Source organism: Oncorhynchus masou, chromosome 24 (assembly GCF_036934945.1).
Source record: "Oncorhynchus masou masou isolate Uvic2021 chromosome 24, UVic_Omas_1.1, whole genome shotgun sequence".
Lineage (NCBI taxonomy): Eukaryota > Metazoa > Chordata > Actinopteri > Salmoniformes > Salmonidae > Oncorhynchus > Oncorhynchus masou.
In genome coordinates, this window is record NC_088235.1 from 81,848,120 (window position 1) to 81,864,432 (window position 16,313).

The following is a 16,313-nucleotide window of genomic DNA, read 5'->3' on the forward strand; positions in this document are numbered from 1 at the left end:
CAACCACCCAGAATCTAGCCACATGCAGCAGGAGCAGCAAGATTACAACCAACCACAGTTTCAAGGTATGGCAGGGAACACCATGCCCTGGCCATAAAAGATGCCCACAATGTCTGAAACCCAAGAAGTGTACTGGCTAAAATGCCTACCCACAGGGCCTACCACCCCTCACATCCAGTTTAAGTTCAACCAACTGACAGCTCAAATCTACACTCTGCACCCATACAAGACTCCCCAAGCTGAGATCCATTGCACACTCAATGCAACAGAAACCGATGACTGCCCCTAAACTGAAGACTGGGACGAAGACATGATGCACCTGACCCCACCTATCAGGTGTTGTACCATTGTGTGTGGCCCAGAGGGGGTGGCAGCACCGGTCATCCTACGATCAAGGAACCTCCATGCACCCCTGGCCTGGATGGCTGAAGCATTAACAGCCATAGCACTCCTGAAAACAGATCTATCAGCGGCAGCAGCTCTGACTGCACCTGACTACAAGAACAAGTTCCATTTGGATGTTTCTGAAAAGGAAGGATTCACCTCATCCATCCTATTCCAGAAACAAGAGGGGGAGAGAAGGGTCTTGATGTACTACTCTCCCAAACTTGACCACATTGAGGTAGGACAGACAACATGCTCCAGATACGTTGCTGCAGTAGCAAAAGCTATTGAAAAAAAAACAGCTCACCTCGTGATGTCACCCTTCAATCAGCCATCATCCCTCAACCAGCACCTGCCCAATTAGCTGAAATCATCGGATTGACGCAGGCCCTCAGAGGAAAAGGAAAGACTGAATATCTATACAGACTCGGCACATGCCCATGGAGCAATTCATACGGATGGACCACAATGGGTGAGGCGCAACTTCACCACCACAGGGAACCTTCCAATCAAACACAAGGCACAGATGGAAAAACTGATTGCATCCGTTTCTCTACCCGGAAAGGTGGCCATCATGAAGTGTAAAGGACATCAACAACTGAAAAACAGAGTCAGTGAGGGGAATGATGCAGCTGACAAAGCAGCCAAAGAAGCTGGTGGTTACACTCCAAGACAAATGGTGCTGCAGATTCAACCACCCCAGACTGAACTAACAGAACAACACATAAAAGAGCTCCAGATCTCGGCAGGACCATATGAACATTCAGTTTGGGGACAGAAGGGGGCGACCAAAGGACCGGATGGACTGTGGAGATGCCATGACGGCAGATTGGTGGCTCACGCCAATCTATGCCCAGAACTAATACGGGAAGCTCATGGGCCCACCCACGAAGGCAAACTAAGGACTTTGCAGAGGGTCTCTCACATCTGGTGACACCCTCACATGAAAGATATGACAGACTTATTCTGTGACGAGTGCAGCATTTGTGGTAGCTACAATCCTAAGAAACCCTATCAGACACCCATGGGCTCCTACCCAGTACCCGATGCATGTTTTCAGGATATTAGTATAGATTACACCGACATGGGCCCCGACAATGTATTCTAAAGACAAACACTATCTCCTAGTTATGGGAGATAGGTTCCCCAAATGGGTTGAGGCAATACCAACAGCACGTGAGGATGCCAAGTCAGTCGTTAAGTGGCTACAAACCAAACTAATACCCAGGTATGACATCCCAAGACAAATCAAATTTGACAAATGGCTCACATTTAACAAACACCCGAGACAGGTGGAAGAAAGATTTGGCATAACACACAGATTTGGTTCTGTGTACTACTCCCGGTCCCAAAGTCTGGTGGAACGTTACACCAAAAGCTGAAAGCTAAGATAGCTAAAGTATGTGCAGGTACGAAGTTGACATGGGTTGAAGTCCTGCCTCTGGTGTTGATGGCCATGAGAGCCTCACCAGGAGCAGGCACCCATCTCTCTCCTCATGAGAGTCATGCCTGGTCCACCAAGGGAGGGAGGTCATATGCCCGCCCTTGATGGACAACAAATTGTAATGTCTAATTATGTGAAAAAAACTGACGGTTCTCTCTGCAGCACTCTCTACCCAGGTTCACAAGGTCCAGTAAGGGGAGCTGCCGGGGGACACGCCACCACTGAAGGTAAAGGTTGGAGACTGGGTGAGGGTTAAAGTCCACAAGAGAAAGTGGCTGGAACCCAGGTGGACTGGCCCGTACGAAGTGAAGGAGGTTACTTCACACTCAGTCCAGGTCAAAGGTAAATCAGGCGCACCTTGGCACCACCTTACACATTGCAACCCAGCCCCAACTCCTTCCAGAACACTGACGGAAGTCAGAACTGACCTAAGTGGTCTACATGGGGCGGCAGGGTAGCCTAGTGGTTAGAGCGTTGGACTATTAACCGGAAGGTTGCGAGTTCAAACCCCTGAGCTGACAAGGTACAAATCTGTCGTTCTGCCCCTGAACAGGCAGTTAACCCACTGTTCCCAGGCCGTCATTGAAAATAAGAATTTGTTCTTAACTGACTTGCCTGGTTAAATAAAGGTAAAATAAAATAAACATTCGGTCCCAAATTCTACATCTATTTAGCCAAGGAAAATGGGAGGTGCACACCCATACTCTTTGACTAAATTACACTTTTCCCCCTGGGAACGTTTGGGGATCTCGGGACCCCTCTGTTATTTTTCTTCTCATAGGGGGAGTCACTGTAGGCACACTCACATGGCTTATAGACCAACAGATGCACCCACTACAGACTCACACCCTGAATTCTACTCTGCCAGGTGAAACTAACTCTCTCTCTCTTCCCTCTTATCTACCACAAGACCATACCGTTTCTAGGCGTGAGGTGGGGGTCACTAAGTGCACCCCCCAGGAGTTGAAGAGCACCACCTTGTGTTTGCCTTTCAATGCCACCACCACCGCTTACCTGCCTTGGAGCCTTTTGGGTCATGCGCGAAATAGCCTGGGGCTACCTGCCTGGACCTATTCCAGTTTTAACTGGTATATAACCAAAGGGGGATATGGTGAGTGGTCTTGGAAAAACCTGGTGGCGGAAACAGGGTATGACTGGTCCAGCTATTCCAAGGGACGGGTTGTCCTTGCCTGGCGCAAACGGCTTACACTTTCACGCACTGGTTTTCAACTAAAGCTGATTGTACGACCTGGGACCACTATGGGCTGTCAGGTTTTTACGTTAGCCCCATATGTAGATACCAGCAGGGCTGAAGTCCATTTCACACTATATATCTGCTTTACGCCACAACCACAACCTACTTCTGTGACGGTGCGTGACGATATGGCAAAGCCACATACCCTACCCCGGGACAAGGATGGGTGGGGTTCTGCTGTTTTAGTGGCCACTACCCCTACCCCGGATGAGAACATTCAGGTTGCTACAGGTGTCTCAGGTTTTTCTAACAATTGGTTATTATTGACCGAACAAGCAGCCAATACAACCCCCACTATAGTTGCGTAGTTTGCATGAGCGCCAGACCATTGCTCTGCATTGTCCCGGCCACTGTCGAGGTCGGATGTTTAATGCCCCTTATGGACAAAGACAATCCGACTGGTAATTGCTCCTTCTGGGATGCAGTTTACCCTGTTGTCTCCGCTACGGTCAGGGCACCACAATTTTCCTCTGATGTTGCCAGGGCCGAATTCTCCTGTATTAACTTGACAGGGGGTATACTACAGTTGGGGTTACTCCCTGAGGGTTGGTGTGCAAATACTATCGTATTAGTTGGTGGTTTTAAGCCAGTGGTCAGGGCTGACATCTGGTGGTGGTGTGGGGGAACTCGGGTTTTTGACAGAATTCCCAGTGATACTACGGGTACTTGTGCGCTTGTAACACTTCTGCTGCCTATCTCTGTTTACCCTATAGGTGTGGGTGATTTGGTGACCCGGATACAGGCTGTGGACCCACAGTTTCTGCCTACCAGAACCAGGCGGGCAGCAGCCCTGACTGTCAGGGATCGCACGTATATTGATGCCATAGGTGTTCCTAGGGGGGTCCCTGATGAGTACAAGCTGGTGGACCAGGTCGCAGCAGGTTTTGAATCATCTCTCTGCTGGTGGTGCACTGTTAATAAAAATGTTGACCGCATGAACTATATACACTTCAATGTCCAAAAATTAGGTAACTGGACTCAACAAGGTTTTGAGGCCGTACATGGTCAACTGGCTGCCACCTCCCTTATGGCTTTCCAAAATCGCATTGCCGTTGATATGTTGCTGGCTGAGAAGGGTGGGGTATGTTTTATGTTTGGGGAGCAATGTTGCACATTTATCCCCAATAACACAGCCTCTGATGGCAGCCTCACTGTGGCATTAGAAGGCCTGCGTACCCTTAATGGTAAAATGAAATCCCACTCTGGGGTTGATACTGTCATGTGGGACTCCTGGATGGATGCATTTGGTAAATATAAGGTCCTGGTCTCTTCTATTCTGGTCTCTATCTCTGTGTTTGTTGCTATATTAACCCTCTGTGGCTGTTGTTGCATCCCATGTGCATGCTCTCTGCTTTCTCGAGTTATTACCTCTGCTATTGCACCTAATAATGGGCCTGCACTGATGTTTCCCCTCCTACTACAGGAGGATCCTCCGGTGGAGTTTGACACATGCACATATGAGTAGTTTTCACGTCTTTTTGGAGACGTGAAGAGGGGGACTACAATTTTCCTGTTCTATTTTTCTTACTTTAGTTTTTGTCACGTCTATTAAGACGTGAAGAGGGGGATTTGTAATAAACATTAAACGCATGTAATAACGCATTCACTGACTTGTCTGCCTGTGGCCTAACCATGCAATTGTGGCTTGCACACTGTGTCATAACCCTACCCTCCCCCTGTCCTTCTGTAGATACTCATCGCACTGGTACAACCCTGTACGGGTGGCTGACTGAGATAACATATACATTGAACATATATACTGAAATTCCTAAAACACAAACACCCGACCTCCTTCGGGATGGGCTCCAAAGACAAAGAACTCTGTCGAGAACCAATGGGATACGGACACCAGGCTGGAGGGGACTGTCTATCAACTACAAGCAACCTACCAGAAGCCAGGACTACCAGAATCTACCTACGTCATTTCAATGTATAAAAGGGACTGCACATAATGTTTCGGCCTCTTTTTCCGAAAGTTCCATAAGAGCTGGACGAAGGAGCCGTGCAGCATGTTTTGCCAGAAATCATTACGCATTGAATAAACGGTCTTTTATTATACCTTATCCGCCTTGTCCAGATTCTCAACTTGATCTCATTTCCCATATATTTATTCATCAACACTAGTGATATATTTTACATCAATTTCCATCAATTCCCATTATTAAAGTGGCTGGAGTTGAGTCAGTGTGTTGGCAGCTGCCACGCAATGTTAGTGGTGGCTGTTTAACAGTCTGATGGCCTTGAGATAGAAGCTGTTTTTCAGTCTCTTGGTCCCTGCTTTGATGCACCTGTACTGACCTCGCCTTCTGGATGATAGCGGGGTGAACAGGCAGTGGCTCGGGTGGTTGTTGTCCTTGATGATCTTTATGGCCTTCCTGTGACATCGGGTGGTGTAGGTGCCCTGGAGGGCAGGTAGTTTGCCCCCGGTGATGTGTTGTGCAGACCTCACTACCCTCTGGAGAACCTTACGGTTGTGGGCGGAGCAGTTGCCGTACCAGGCGGTGATACAGCCCGACAGGATGCTGTCGATTGTGCATCTGTAGAAGTTTGAGTGCTTTTGGTGACAAGCCCAATTTCTTTAGCCTCCTGAGGTTGAAGAGGCGCTGCTGCGCCTTCTTCACGATGCTGTCTGTGTGGGTGGACCAATTCAGTTTGTCTGTGATGTGTACGCCGAGGAACTTAAAACTTACTACCTTCTCCACTACTGTCCCATCGATGTGGATAGGGGGGGGCTGCTCCCTCTGCTGTTTCCTGAAGTCCACAATCATCTCCTTAGTTTTGTTGACGTTGAGTGTGAGGTTATTTTCCTGACACCACACTCCGAGCGCCCTCACCCCATCTCTGTAGGCTGTCTCGTCGTTGTTGGTAATCAAGCCTAACACTGTAGTGTCGTCCGCAAACTTGATGATTGAGTTGGAGGTGTGCATGGCCACGCAGTCGTGGGTGAACAGGGAGTACAGCAGAGGGCTCAGAACGCACCCTTGTGGGGCCCCAGTGTTGAGGATCACTGGGGTGGAGATGTTGTTACCTACCCTCACCACCTGGGGGTGGCCCGTCAGGAAGTCCAGTACCCAGTTGACAGGGCGGGGTCGAGACCCAGGGTTTGGAGGGTACTATGGTAAATGCTGAGCTGTAGTCGATGAACAGCATTCTCACATAGGTATTCCTCTTGTCCAGATGGGTTAGGGAAGTGTGCAGTGTGGTTGAGATTGCATCGTCTGTGGACCTATTTGGGTGGTAAGCAAATTGGAGTTGGTCTAGGGTGTCAGGTAGGGTGGAGGTGATATGGTCCTTGACTAATCTCTCAAAGCACTTCATGATGACGGAAGTGAGTGCTACGGGGCGGTAGTCGTTTAGCTCAGTTACCTTAGCTTCAAGAGGTGGCCCTTATGAAGCAGGTGGGAACAGCAGACTGGGATAAGGATTGATTATGTCCGTAAACACACCAGCCAGCTGGTCTGCGCATGCTCTGAGGGCGCAGCTGGGGATGCCATCTGGGCCTGCAGCCTTGCGAGGGTTAACACGTTTAAATGTTTTACTCACGTCGGCTACAGTGAAGGAGAGTCCGCATGTTTTGGTTGCGGGCCGTGTCCTGCGGAGTTTGCTACTCTGATACAGAAAAAGTGAACATACTGATGTTCTTTTTCAGAAACCTTTAGGTAGACCTAAGACATGGTCAAAAAGAACTACACCTAACAGTTCCTAATTGCACATTTTAATTTCAAATTAAAATGTAGCCTATATTCAAATCCATTATTCCTCCTCCAAACTTTACAGTTGGCACAATGCATTCGGACAGGTAGAGTTCTCCTGGCATCCACAAAACCCAGATTCGTCAGTCGGACTGCCAGAAGGTGAAGCGATTCATCACTCCAGAGAACACGTTTCCACTGCTCCAGAGTCCAATGGCGGCAAGCTTTACACCACTCCAGCCAACGCTTGACATTGCGCATGGTGATCTTAGGCTTGTGTGCGGCTGCTCGGCCATGGAAATTCATTTCGAAGCTCCCTACGAACAGTTTTTGGGCTGACCTTGCTTCCAGAGGCAGTTTGGAACTCGGTAGTGAGTGTTGCAACTGAGAAAAGACAACTTTTACGCGCTTCAGCAGTCGGTGGTCCCATTCGGTGACCTTGTGTGGCCTTCCACTTTGCGGCGGAGTCATTGTTACTCCTAAATGTTTCCATTTCACAATAACAGCAATTACAGTTCACTAGGGCTGAAATTTGACAAACTGACTTTGTTGCATCCTATGACGGTGCCACATTGAAAGTTACTGAGTTCTTCAGTAAGGCCATTTTACTGCCAATGTTTGTCTATGGACATTGCATGGATGTGTGCTCGACATTATACCCGTCAGCAACTGGTGTGGCTGAAGTAGCCGAAATCACTAAGTTGAAGGGTTGTCAACATACCTTCGTATATATAATTATGTATTGAAAATGGAGACAAATGTCAAATAGGGAACAGGCCATTTGGCATGTCACCCTGCTGTGTGCTCACTGCACTGCGCTGCCCATCACCAGACTCTGGAGGTGCAGACAAATTTGTGACATCACGATGTCATCACCATCGACGATAGCCGTCAAGTTGACAGAGAAATAGAAATTGAGTAATAATTGGACGAAAGCGAAGTTGACATTCATTATAGGATATATGAGTGAAGACCACCTCTTCCAGGATAATAGGAGACACCATATTCATCTCTCTTCTCAGCCAGGGGGCAGAAGAATCATGTCGAAACCAATTTAGGATGTACTAGCGCCTGTAAATACAATTTGAAGTTTGGTATGGATAATCGTCCTACCTCTTTCCAAGTTCATACATTTTTTCCAGGCTCACTTACCTTGCAATCAATGTTCACTCTGAGCTGTGCGCGCAGTATCCCAGAGTCTTCTGCGCAGCTCCCCCTGGACTGCCGAGCAGAAATGAAGCACGAAATTGAACATCACTCAACTATCTAGCGCAGTGGTCAACAACTGGTTCATGTTCTGTAAAAAACCCAACGATAAAGCATTGTTCCTATTTTTTTTGTTTTGTCTCGGGATGTTGGCGGTAGGTGCATCCGATCCAGCTGCCCTGTGCCGGGTAGGCGAACTGTTGCCATTTTTAACTATTTCATGTGTCTCAAGGTACAAACTACCTTCATGGGCAGGCACAGAGTGCAAATCAATTGCACTATAAGCCTACCGCTAGCCAATGGGATGGCTCAGATGACAGTGTCTGCAGTATCGTAGCAGGCATAAAAGAAAGCTACAGCAAAGTTGATACTGTGAGATTCCAAAATGTTTAAAACCATGACTAGAGAGACAACACATACAGCAAATAGATGCTGTTTTTATGAGTGAATTCATGTTTAAGTTCTTATTCAGCACTGTCAAAACTTTGTATTCAAAACTTATAAAATGCACCTTTTTCCTATTTCCACTCAGTGCTACAACAAGCACTGCAGCGGTAATGAATGAGTAGGAAAGAGTTTTTATAGGGTTGGCTAGGTCTTTTTTTAAATAGAGGAATATTTCACTTTCTCTGTTCATAAGAGCAACATGAATTGGCAGAAATAATGCAGAGCAACTCAACTTGTGTCTTAATCTGGAAGACTGTGACCCTTTTTGGTCAGGGAGATTTTGAGAGGCGGACCCTCCATCTGCTGAAACTGACCATCAGATGCAGGCACCATCAGCCCAATTAAATATTATTTACATGTATGTTCACTCAGCTGTGCTTCACAAGTAATACAACAGATATTTTACCGGTGTGATCATATATTCTACCTCAAATTTTTAAATATATACATTACCGTTCAAAAGTTTGGGGTTACTTAGAAATGTCCTTGTTTTGAAAGAAAAACATTTTTTTTGTCCATTAAAATAACATGAAATTGATTAGATATACAGTGTAGACGGCAGAGTCAGCCATTTCCAACTACAATAGTCATTTACAACATTAACGTCTTTTAAAATGGACAAAAAAAACATTGCTTTTCTTTCAAAAACAATGACATTTCTAAGTAACCCCAAACTTCTGAATGGTAATGTATATCTTTTTTTGTTTAATTAAAATGGCCCGAACAACAATGCATTAGCAGGGCAATTCAAGCAAAGCCAATATAAAGCTCTGCCTTATCTCAGTTCACTGGTCACGATGGCAACACCCACCCATAGCATGCGCTCCAGCAAGTGTATCTCACTGATCATCCCTAAAGCCAACACCTCATTTGGCCGCCTTTCCTTCCAGTTCTCTGCTGCCTGTGACTGGAACGAATTGCAAAAATCACTGAAGTTGGAGACTTTTATCTCCCTCACCAACTTTAAACATCTGCTATCTGAGCAGCTAACCGATCGCTGCAGCTGTACATACATAGTTCATCGGTAAATAGCTCACCCAATTTACCTACCTCATCCCCATACTGTTTTTATTTATTTACTTTACTGCTCTTTTGCACACCAGTATCTCTACCTGCACATGACCATCTGATCATTTATCACTCCAGTGTTAATCTGCTAAATTGTAATTATTCGCCTACCTCCTCATGCCTTTTGCACACAATGTATATAGACTTTTTTTTCCTACTGTGTTATTGACTTGTTTATTGTTTACTCCATGTGTAACTCTGTTGTCTGTTCACACTGCTATGCTTTATCTTGGCCAGGTCGCAGTTGTAAATGAGAACTTGTTCTCAACTAGCCTTCCTGGTTAAATAAAGGTGAAATAAAATAAAATAAATATGCAGTGATAATGTATTGAGCCTATAGCTTACTGCACAAATCTCATTGCTACAGTACTGTTTTAGCCTTGCGTTTTTTAAATCCTGTTATAAAATAATCTGAGCGGTAGATCTTGGCTTGCATTTTGACTCTGTGATCTTGACTCAGAAAGGGTTGATGACCAGTGTTCTAGAGTTTTCCATGTTAACATGATCAAGGTTTCCCTTCACTGTGGCAGTTGATTGAATCAATGCAATATTAGCCACTTTCAATGCAATATAGCGAAACAAGACAAACTATGCAATAGATTTTGTTGTAGTCAGCCCGTACTCTAGACAGACCAGTGTGGCATAAACAATCAGAGCTTACAGGGCTTACATGCAAATAGAGCATCACCATAATATGGATCTGTGCCATTTACATTGAACTGTACTGTGTTTACAGCATGAGCGGTTGTGAGTAGATGCACTTGTTTTAAGATCAAAGCGAGAGCTGCATGTAGCCATGTGTGCACATTTTGTTCATATTCTTTGCTAGTTAGTGAATTATTTGCACAGTTATAGATAATTTGTAGTCAGCAATGGGAGAGTGATTGCTTCCTACAAGAGCACAAAACTTGTACATTTCTAGACATCTTTGAAAAGCATTTCAGGTAAAGAGCTATTTTTTGTCTTAAAGGGGCAGTGTTGTATTTTGAGACAGGTTTGAATAAGCTAAGTAGCCAATAGGCAGAGGGTGGCATAGTTTGTCTGATTCTCTGTAATCATGGTATGGGAATAATAATGCATTTTATTTTGTTAAGTGGTTTCTTGCATCAAAAAACAACATTTTTACCACCTCCTTGTCTGGAGCACAAGTGGATAAACAGGTTCATGTCAAGCCATGCATGTTTTTTTCCAAAAGTCTTCTGGAATGTAGGCCTACATTGAACACCACAAATTGACTGCTACTGTAGGCTAAATTATATAACAGCTATTTCTATATTAAAATGTTATGGGATACATTAGCTCCATTGGTTTTGATGGTAGGCCACTGGTAGGCTTACATTATGATAAAATAGCCACAGTATTCTACATGACCACTTAAAACTGTATTGCAGGTACAGCCTAACTGTTCATAGCAAACACGCGCTGGAAGTTGCACCAAATTTTCACTATGTTCAAGTTTGCGCTCAGACCTGAAATTTGCTCAGTGCCATGGTTTTATCTAAGGAAGGAAATATCTCTATTCCCAAATATTTCAAATGGGAAACGATTGGGATGGAGTCCTCATCAGGGTCGAGTGGCAGTGCGGCAGATTGTTAGATTTTATAACTTGAAATAGAGCTGCATTTGTCTATGATTATCTGAGCTTTTGGGAGGGATTGAGATATATTGTCAAGAGAAAGTCAGATATCGTCGGCATATAATGAGATTATGTGATCCATAGAATTGAGAGATAAGTAATTTCCATCAATTATCAAATCGCCCAGGCCAGGGGATCCATAGACAAATTGGAGAGGTGAGAGAATCACCTTACCTGCTACTTCTAGTTATTATGAACGGAACAGAGCAGGTATTGCCTGTTATTACTATGGCTGAGGGATTGTCATATAGTACTTTAATCATGAAATTGGAGCTAAGTCCCATATGTTCAAAAACCAACTAAAGATATGACCCTTCTAGTCTATCAAAAGCTTTTTCTGCGTCGAGAGAACTGCCCAATGAGCTTTCGTTTCTGATGAAGCATGTAAGATATGTAATAGACGGAGGTTCTGAAGATAATCATTTATTAAACCCGCTTTGGTCCAGATGTATCAATTTGGGTAAGTAAGTTTCGAGACGGGAAGACAGAAGATTTGAAAATAGATATTAAACTGTGTTTATCAAAGATAGAGGGAGTTTGTGAGAGCACTGTGTGGCATCCGTAACCTTTTTAATAAAAGCGGAATTAGTGCTGTATTTAAATCCCTTCCAAATGAACCTTTGTGAACGGCTGTGTTAATATTTTCAAGTAACAGTAACAGTGGAACTAATTGATTCCAAAGTGTTAAATAGACCTCAGGAGGAATACAGTCACAACCAGGTGCCTTTATTCATGTTATACAAGACCCTTTTGAGTTCATGGAGAGAAATTAGTAAAATGTTGAATTTCCATTTTCTTGATTTAAGAAAATAGAGTAGATAATAGTATGAAATCGACTTGGGAGAATGTTTTGTGCCTGTTTAATAGAAAGAGTAATCTTTTGCTTTAGGGTTATAAGCTCACCAGGCATCAATAAGGTTGTAATCAAATAGTATATGTTGGAGAGACTTGGTTGCCTGTGCATTGTAGTGGTCTTATTAGATATGTACCAGATATGTCCAGAATGGCATTCCCGTCTGTCCCAATAAACAGTTGGAATTCAGTTAATTCTAACACGCTGTTCAGAGAATCAAAAAAAGATATGATTATATACATTTTGAGCTTCACATTAATAAAGACCGTTCTCTTTCCATTAGGGATACATTTAAATTATTGGTCTTTACCAATGATGCTGATTGAGTTTATGTATCATTATGATTACATCATTAATTTTGTTTGGGGCTGATCAAAAATCAGCCAGTTTGTACAAATGGTTCTCTATTCTAATGCGTGTCCTTTTGGTGCAGGTGTGTTTCTTTGAGCATTGCTATTTCAATATGGTTTCTTGCTAGAATATCAAGACAGCTGGAACATTTGCTAGCAATATTAAGGGCTTTTAAATTCCATGAGAGAATAGCTAGTGTTGCCATTGTTTTTCTAAAATGTAATTGTTATCTTCAGTGTTGATAAGCCCATGAAAGACAAATAAAAAGCTGGACCCACAGGGAAACCCACCCATTGACTGGTATCCCTTTCTTCTCTTTCTAAAACACTTGAGCGTGCGGTCTCTGACCAACTCTCATTATCTCCCTCAGAACAATCTTCTTGACCCTAACCAGACAGGCGTCAAGGCAGCTCATTCAACAGACCACTCTCCTCTGTGTCAGAGGCTCTCCACTCTGCCAAAGCGGACTTTCTCCCCTCATCCCCCTAGATCAGGGGTGGGCAAACTTTTTGGCTCGAGGGCCACATCAGGATTTTGAAATTCAACAGAGGGTCCCATTTTTGGGGGGGACAAATGGTTAAAATCAATTTGCGGGGTCCTCGCGAGTGGCCTCACAAGACTAACTACCAATTGAATACCACGGAATTGGGGAGAAAAAAAAAGGGGTAAAAAAAATGTAACTACACATTTATAAATATATGTATGCCTCGCGGGCTGGATTGAAGTGCCCGACGGGCCGGTTACGGCCTATTGGCCTACTTTGTCCCCCCCCCGGTCCTAGATCTATCCACTGCCTTGAAAACCGTGAACCATCAGATCCTCCACCCTCTCAGGGTTGGGTGTCTCAGGCTCTGCACGTTCCTGGATTGCATCCTACCTGGCAGGTAGACAGGGTCTATGTCTGCACCACGTGCTTTCACTACTGGTGTCCCCCAGGGCTCGGTTCTAGACCCTCTTCTCTCTCTCTACACAGTCACTCTGCACTGTCATTTCCTCACATAGTCTATTCTATCATTACTATGCGGATGACATCGCTTTCCCTTACCCCCTTTCTGACACCCAGGCGGTGACACGCATCTCTGCGTGTTTGGCAGATATCGCAGCTTGGATGTTGGCCCACCACCTCAAGCTAAACCTCGGAGCTGTCCTCCTCCCGGGAAAAGCCTGCCCGCTTCAAGAACTCTCCATCACAGCTGACAACTCCAGTGTCCCCATCCCAGAGTGCAAAGAACCTTGGCATAATCCTGGACAACACCCTGTAGTTCTCTGCAAACATTAAAGCACAGACTCGTTCATGCTCTAAAAACACTCAAAGAGTATGACCTTTCCTCACACAGCAGGTCCTAATCCAGGCCAAACTGGGTGCACTTTTTGGTTTTTGCCTAGAACCACCCAGGTGATTCAAATAATCCAAGCTTGATGAGTTGGTTATTTGAATCAGCTGTGTGGTGCTAGAACAAAACTAAAATGTGCACCCAGTGGGATCCCCAGGACCGAGTTTGAGAAATCCTGGTCTAGACTCGAGCAACTGTTGGCTTGACTCCCGCTTGTGCCATCAAAACGCAGCAACTTATTCAGAATGGCGCAGCCCGCCTAGTCTTCAACCATCCAAAGTCCAAAGTGGCTTCCAGTTGAAGCTTGCATCATCTTCAAGACCGATTCCGCCACTTCTGGTCTCTTGGCCCTAACCACCCCTACGGGAGGGCAGCTCCCACACAGCCCAGTCAAAGCTCTTCTCTGTCCTGGCACCCCAATGGTGGAACAAGCGTCCCCCTAAAGTGAGCACAGTGGAGTCCCAGCCCATCTTTTGAAACTGTAACTCTTGGAAGTTATCTTAAATAACTTACAGTGCTCCCAACAATCTCGAAATAAAACCCCTTGGCTGATAAATACTTTGAGGGGAAATGTACTTGATACTGATAAACGTCACATTGTCAAAGAGATTTTCAGTTATCAAAACGTCACACCAGGGAAAGCCTACATGAAACAGACCTTGTTTGAACTGGTTCTAAAATCTCCTATGGGAAAAAATGAATGGTGAAAAAAACGATTGGAACGATTTCTGTGCTTGACTGCTAGGTTTTATGACGTGTCCACTGTGGGGCTCATATTTGTCCTATGCACTGTAATACAGCTCAGATATGTCAGCCCTGGAGGCTTCACGTAGAATCCTCAATATAAAATATTTATTTGTCACATGTTTCAAATACAACAGGTGTAGACTTTCCCGTGATATGCACGAGTTCTTTACAAACAATGCAGAGTTGCTCTCACAATGCCATCCAAATCATAAAGTCAAATCGCTTTACATATCGGATAACGTAGGGAAACGTTGTGGTTTACAGCAGCAACAGCAGCAGCATGGCTGTTATGTAATTGGGGGCAACTTGTTTTGCATACTATAAATCCTTATAGATCAAATACAACACTCATATCATTATGATGAATGGTATCACTTCAGCAATGACGCATAATTGACTCCGAAATTGAAAGCCATCACATACCAATCACAATAATTGAAGACTTCAAGCATCCATCCAATTAATTAAATTATGGGAACGTGTGTGTATGGAGGAAGAATGGTTTAATGTTACTGTACCCAACAAAAGAAGTTTAAGTTCCCTCCTCGCGTCTCGCTTGTCTCGACGGAGCTGCTTATCGATCTCGGCGTTGATTCGTTTGGACTCCTTCGCCTCCTCGCTCAGGCAACAACCCATCATGGATTCTAAAGTCATCACCGCAGTATTTAAACGCCAGACTTGAATGCGGCGCCCACACCTCACACTTAATAGCAAATAATTGTCCCAATCCCCTTTGTAAATCCGAATGGACAGTCCAAGGGTAAAAATAAATGAGTGGTGTGGATGCAACAAATGTAGCCAGCTAGCTACGAAGTTTGGCCTCTTGAGGACGCCTTTGCGCGAGCTAGCATTGGGCAGTTACACCAAATATTTGACCGCTTGTAAGTCTCTAGTCAAGGCAGATACAACTAGCTAATATGGCCCAGTTAAACTCGATAGCACCTAGCCAGCGACAATAGCTAGCTAGATCTTCACAGTCAACAGGATAGTTAGCGTTTCAGTCCAAAAATGACCAATATATTTCTAACTAAATGTCGTAGTTCTCTAGCAACGACTCTTCCAACGCATTTAAATTGCCGTGTGCTTACCAACCCAAGACCCGGAGACAACGGGACAAACTTGGCTGCCACATCTGTACAGTCTCATGCTACGCCTAGCCGCCCCAGAACCAAGACCATAAAACGTCCGAGTAGTGACAAAGAGCCTCTGTGAAACTGTCCATCTGCTAGTCAACTACATTTCTAACTAGCTGTTAAACGGCAAAAGACGACGAAGATTAAAAACAAAAAAAAGTACTCGCTTTATCTGGCTAGGATAGCAATCTACTGTACTGTAGCTAGATTGTGTTGTATTTGCTAGCCGTGACCACCTAGCTAACAAGTATGGCTAACGTTAGATAGCTGGCTAAAATATATAGCTAGGCGGGCTAGCTAGCCATATATGACGCTTAGCTAGCTAAAACGCCAAATTTGGCTAACGTTCTTCATTGTGGTATCATCCTCCAAAAATGTAAGTAGATTCAAACTAATCAAACACTTATAAAACGCTCGCTGACAACAAAAGGGGCATTGCCTTGAATGTTTCGTGCGTTTATCGCCCCTTTTAATTTTTTCCCCTTGGTAATCACGCGTCAGCCCGGGTGTGATGTACACTCACTACCTTGTTGCTGGCTACACTTGGGAGGAAAAGTCACTGACAGAGCGAAATTAAGACAGAGAATGGGGGGTAATGAAAACTGAATGGGTGGGGTTTACACGCTGTCATTGCGGGCAGGTCTAAAAACTGCCAGTTTGTTAGAGAAACCGACAAACCATAGACTTAGATAAGCATGTATGTGAGAGCAGTGGCAGAGAGGTAGAGGCGAAGCGGTAATACACAGCTATATGCAGAGCGCCT

The 16,313-nt window shown here is 44.7% G+C and overlaps 1 protein-coding gene across 3 annotated transcripts in view; it reads right to left on the minus strand.

The window, feature by feature from the left end:
• The window catches only part of LOC135512808 (guanine nucleotide-binding protein subunit alpha-11-like), a 91,927-nt gene extending 75,827 nt beyond the window's left edge, over positions 1 to 16,100 (minus strand). For all 3 annotated transcript variants that reach the window (XM_064935206.1, XM_064935207.1, XM_064935208.1), the window contains exon 1: positions 14,936 to 16,100. In XM_064935206.1, the coding sequence (XP_064791278.1) occupies positions 14,936 to 15,071 (136 nt within the window). In that variant the 5' untranslated portion in view covers positions 15,072 to 16,100. The remainder of the gene's footprint in view (positions 1 to 14,935) is intronic.
• Positions 16,101 to 16,313: the final 213 nt, after the last annotated feature.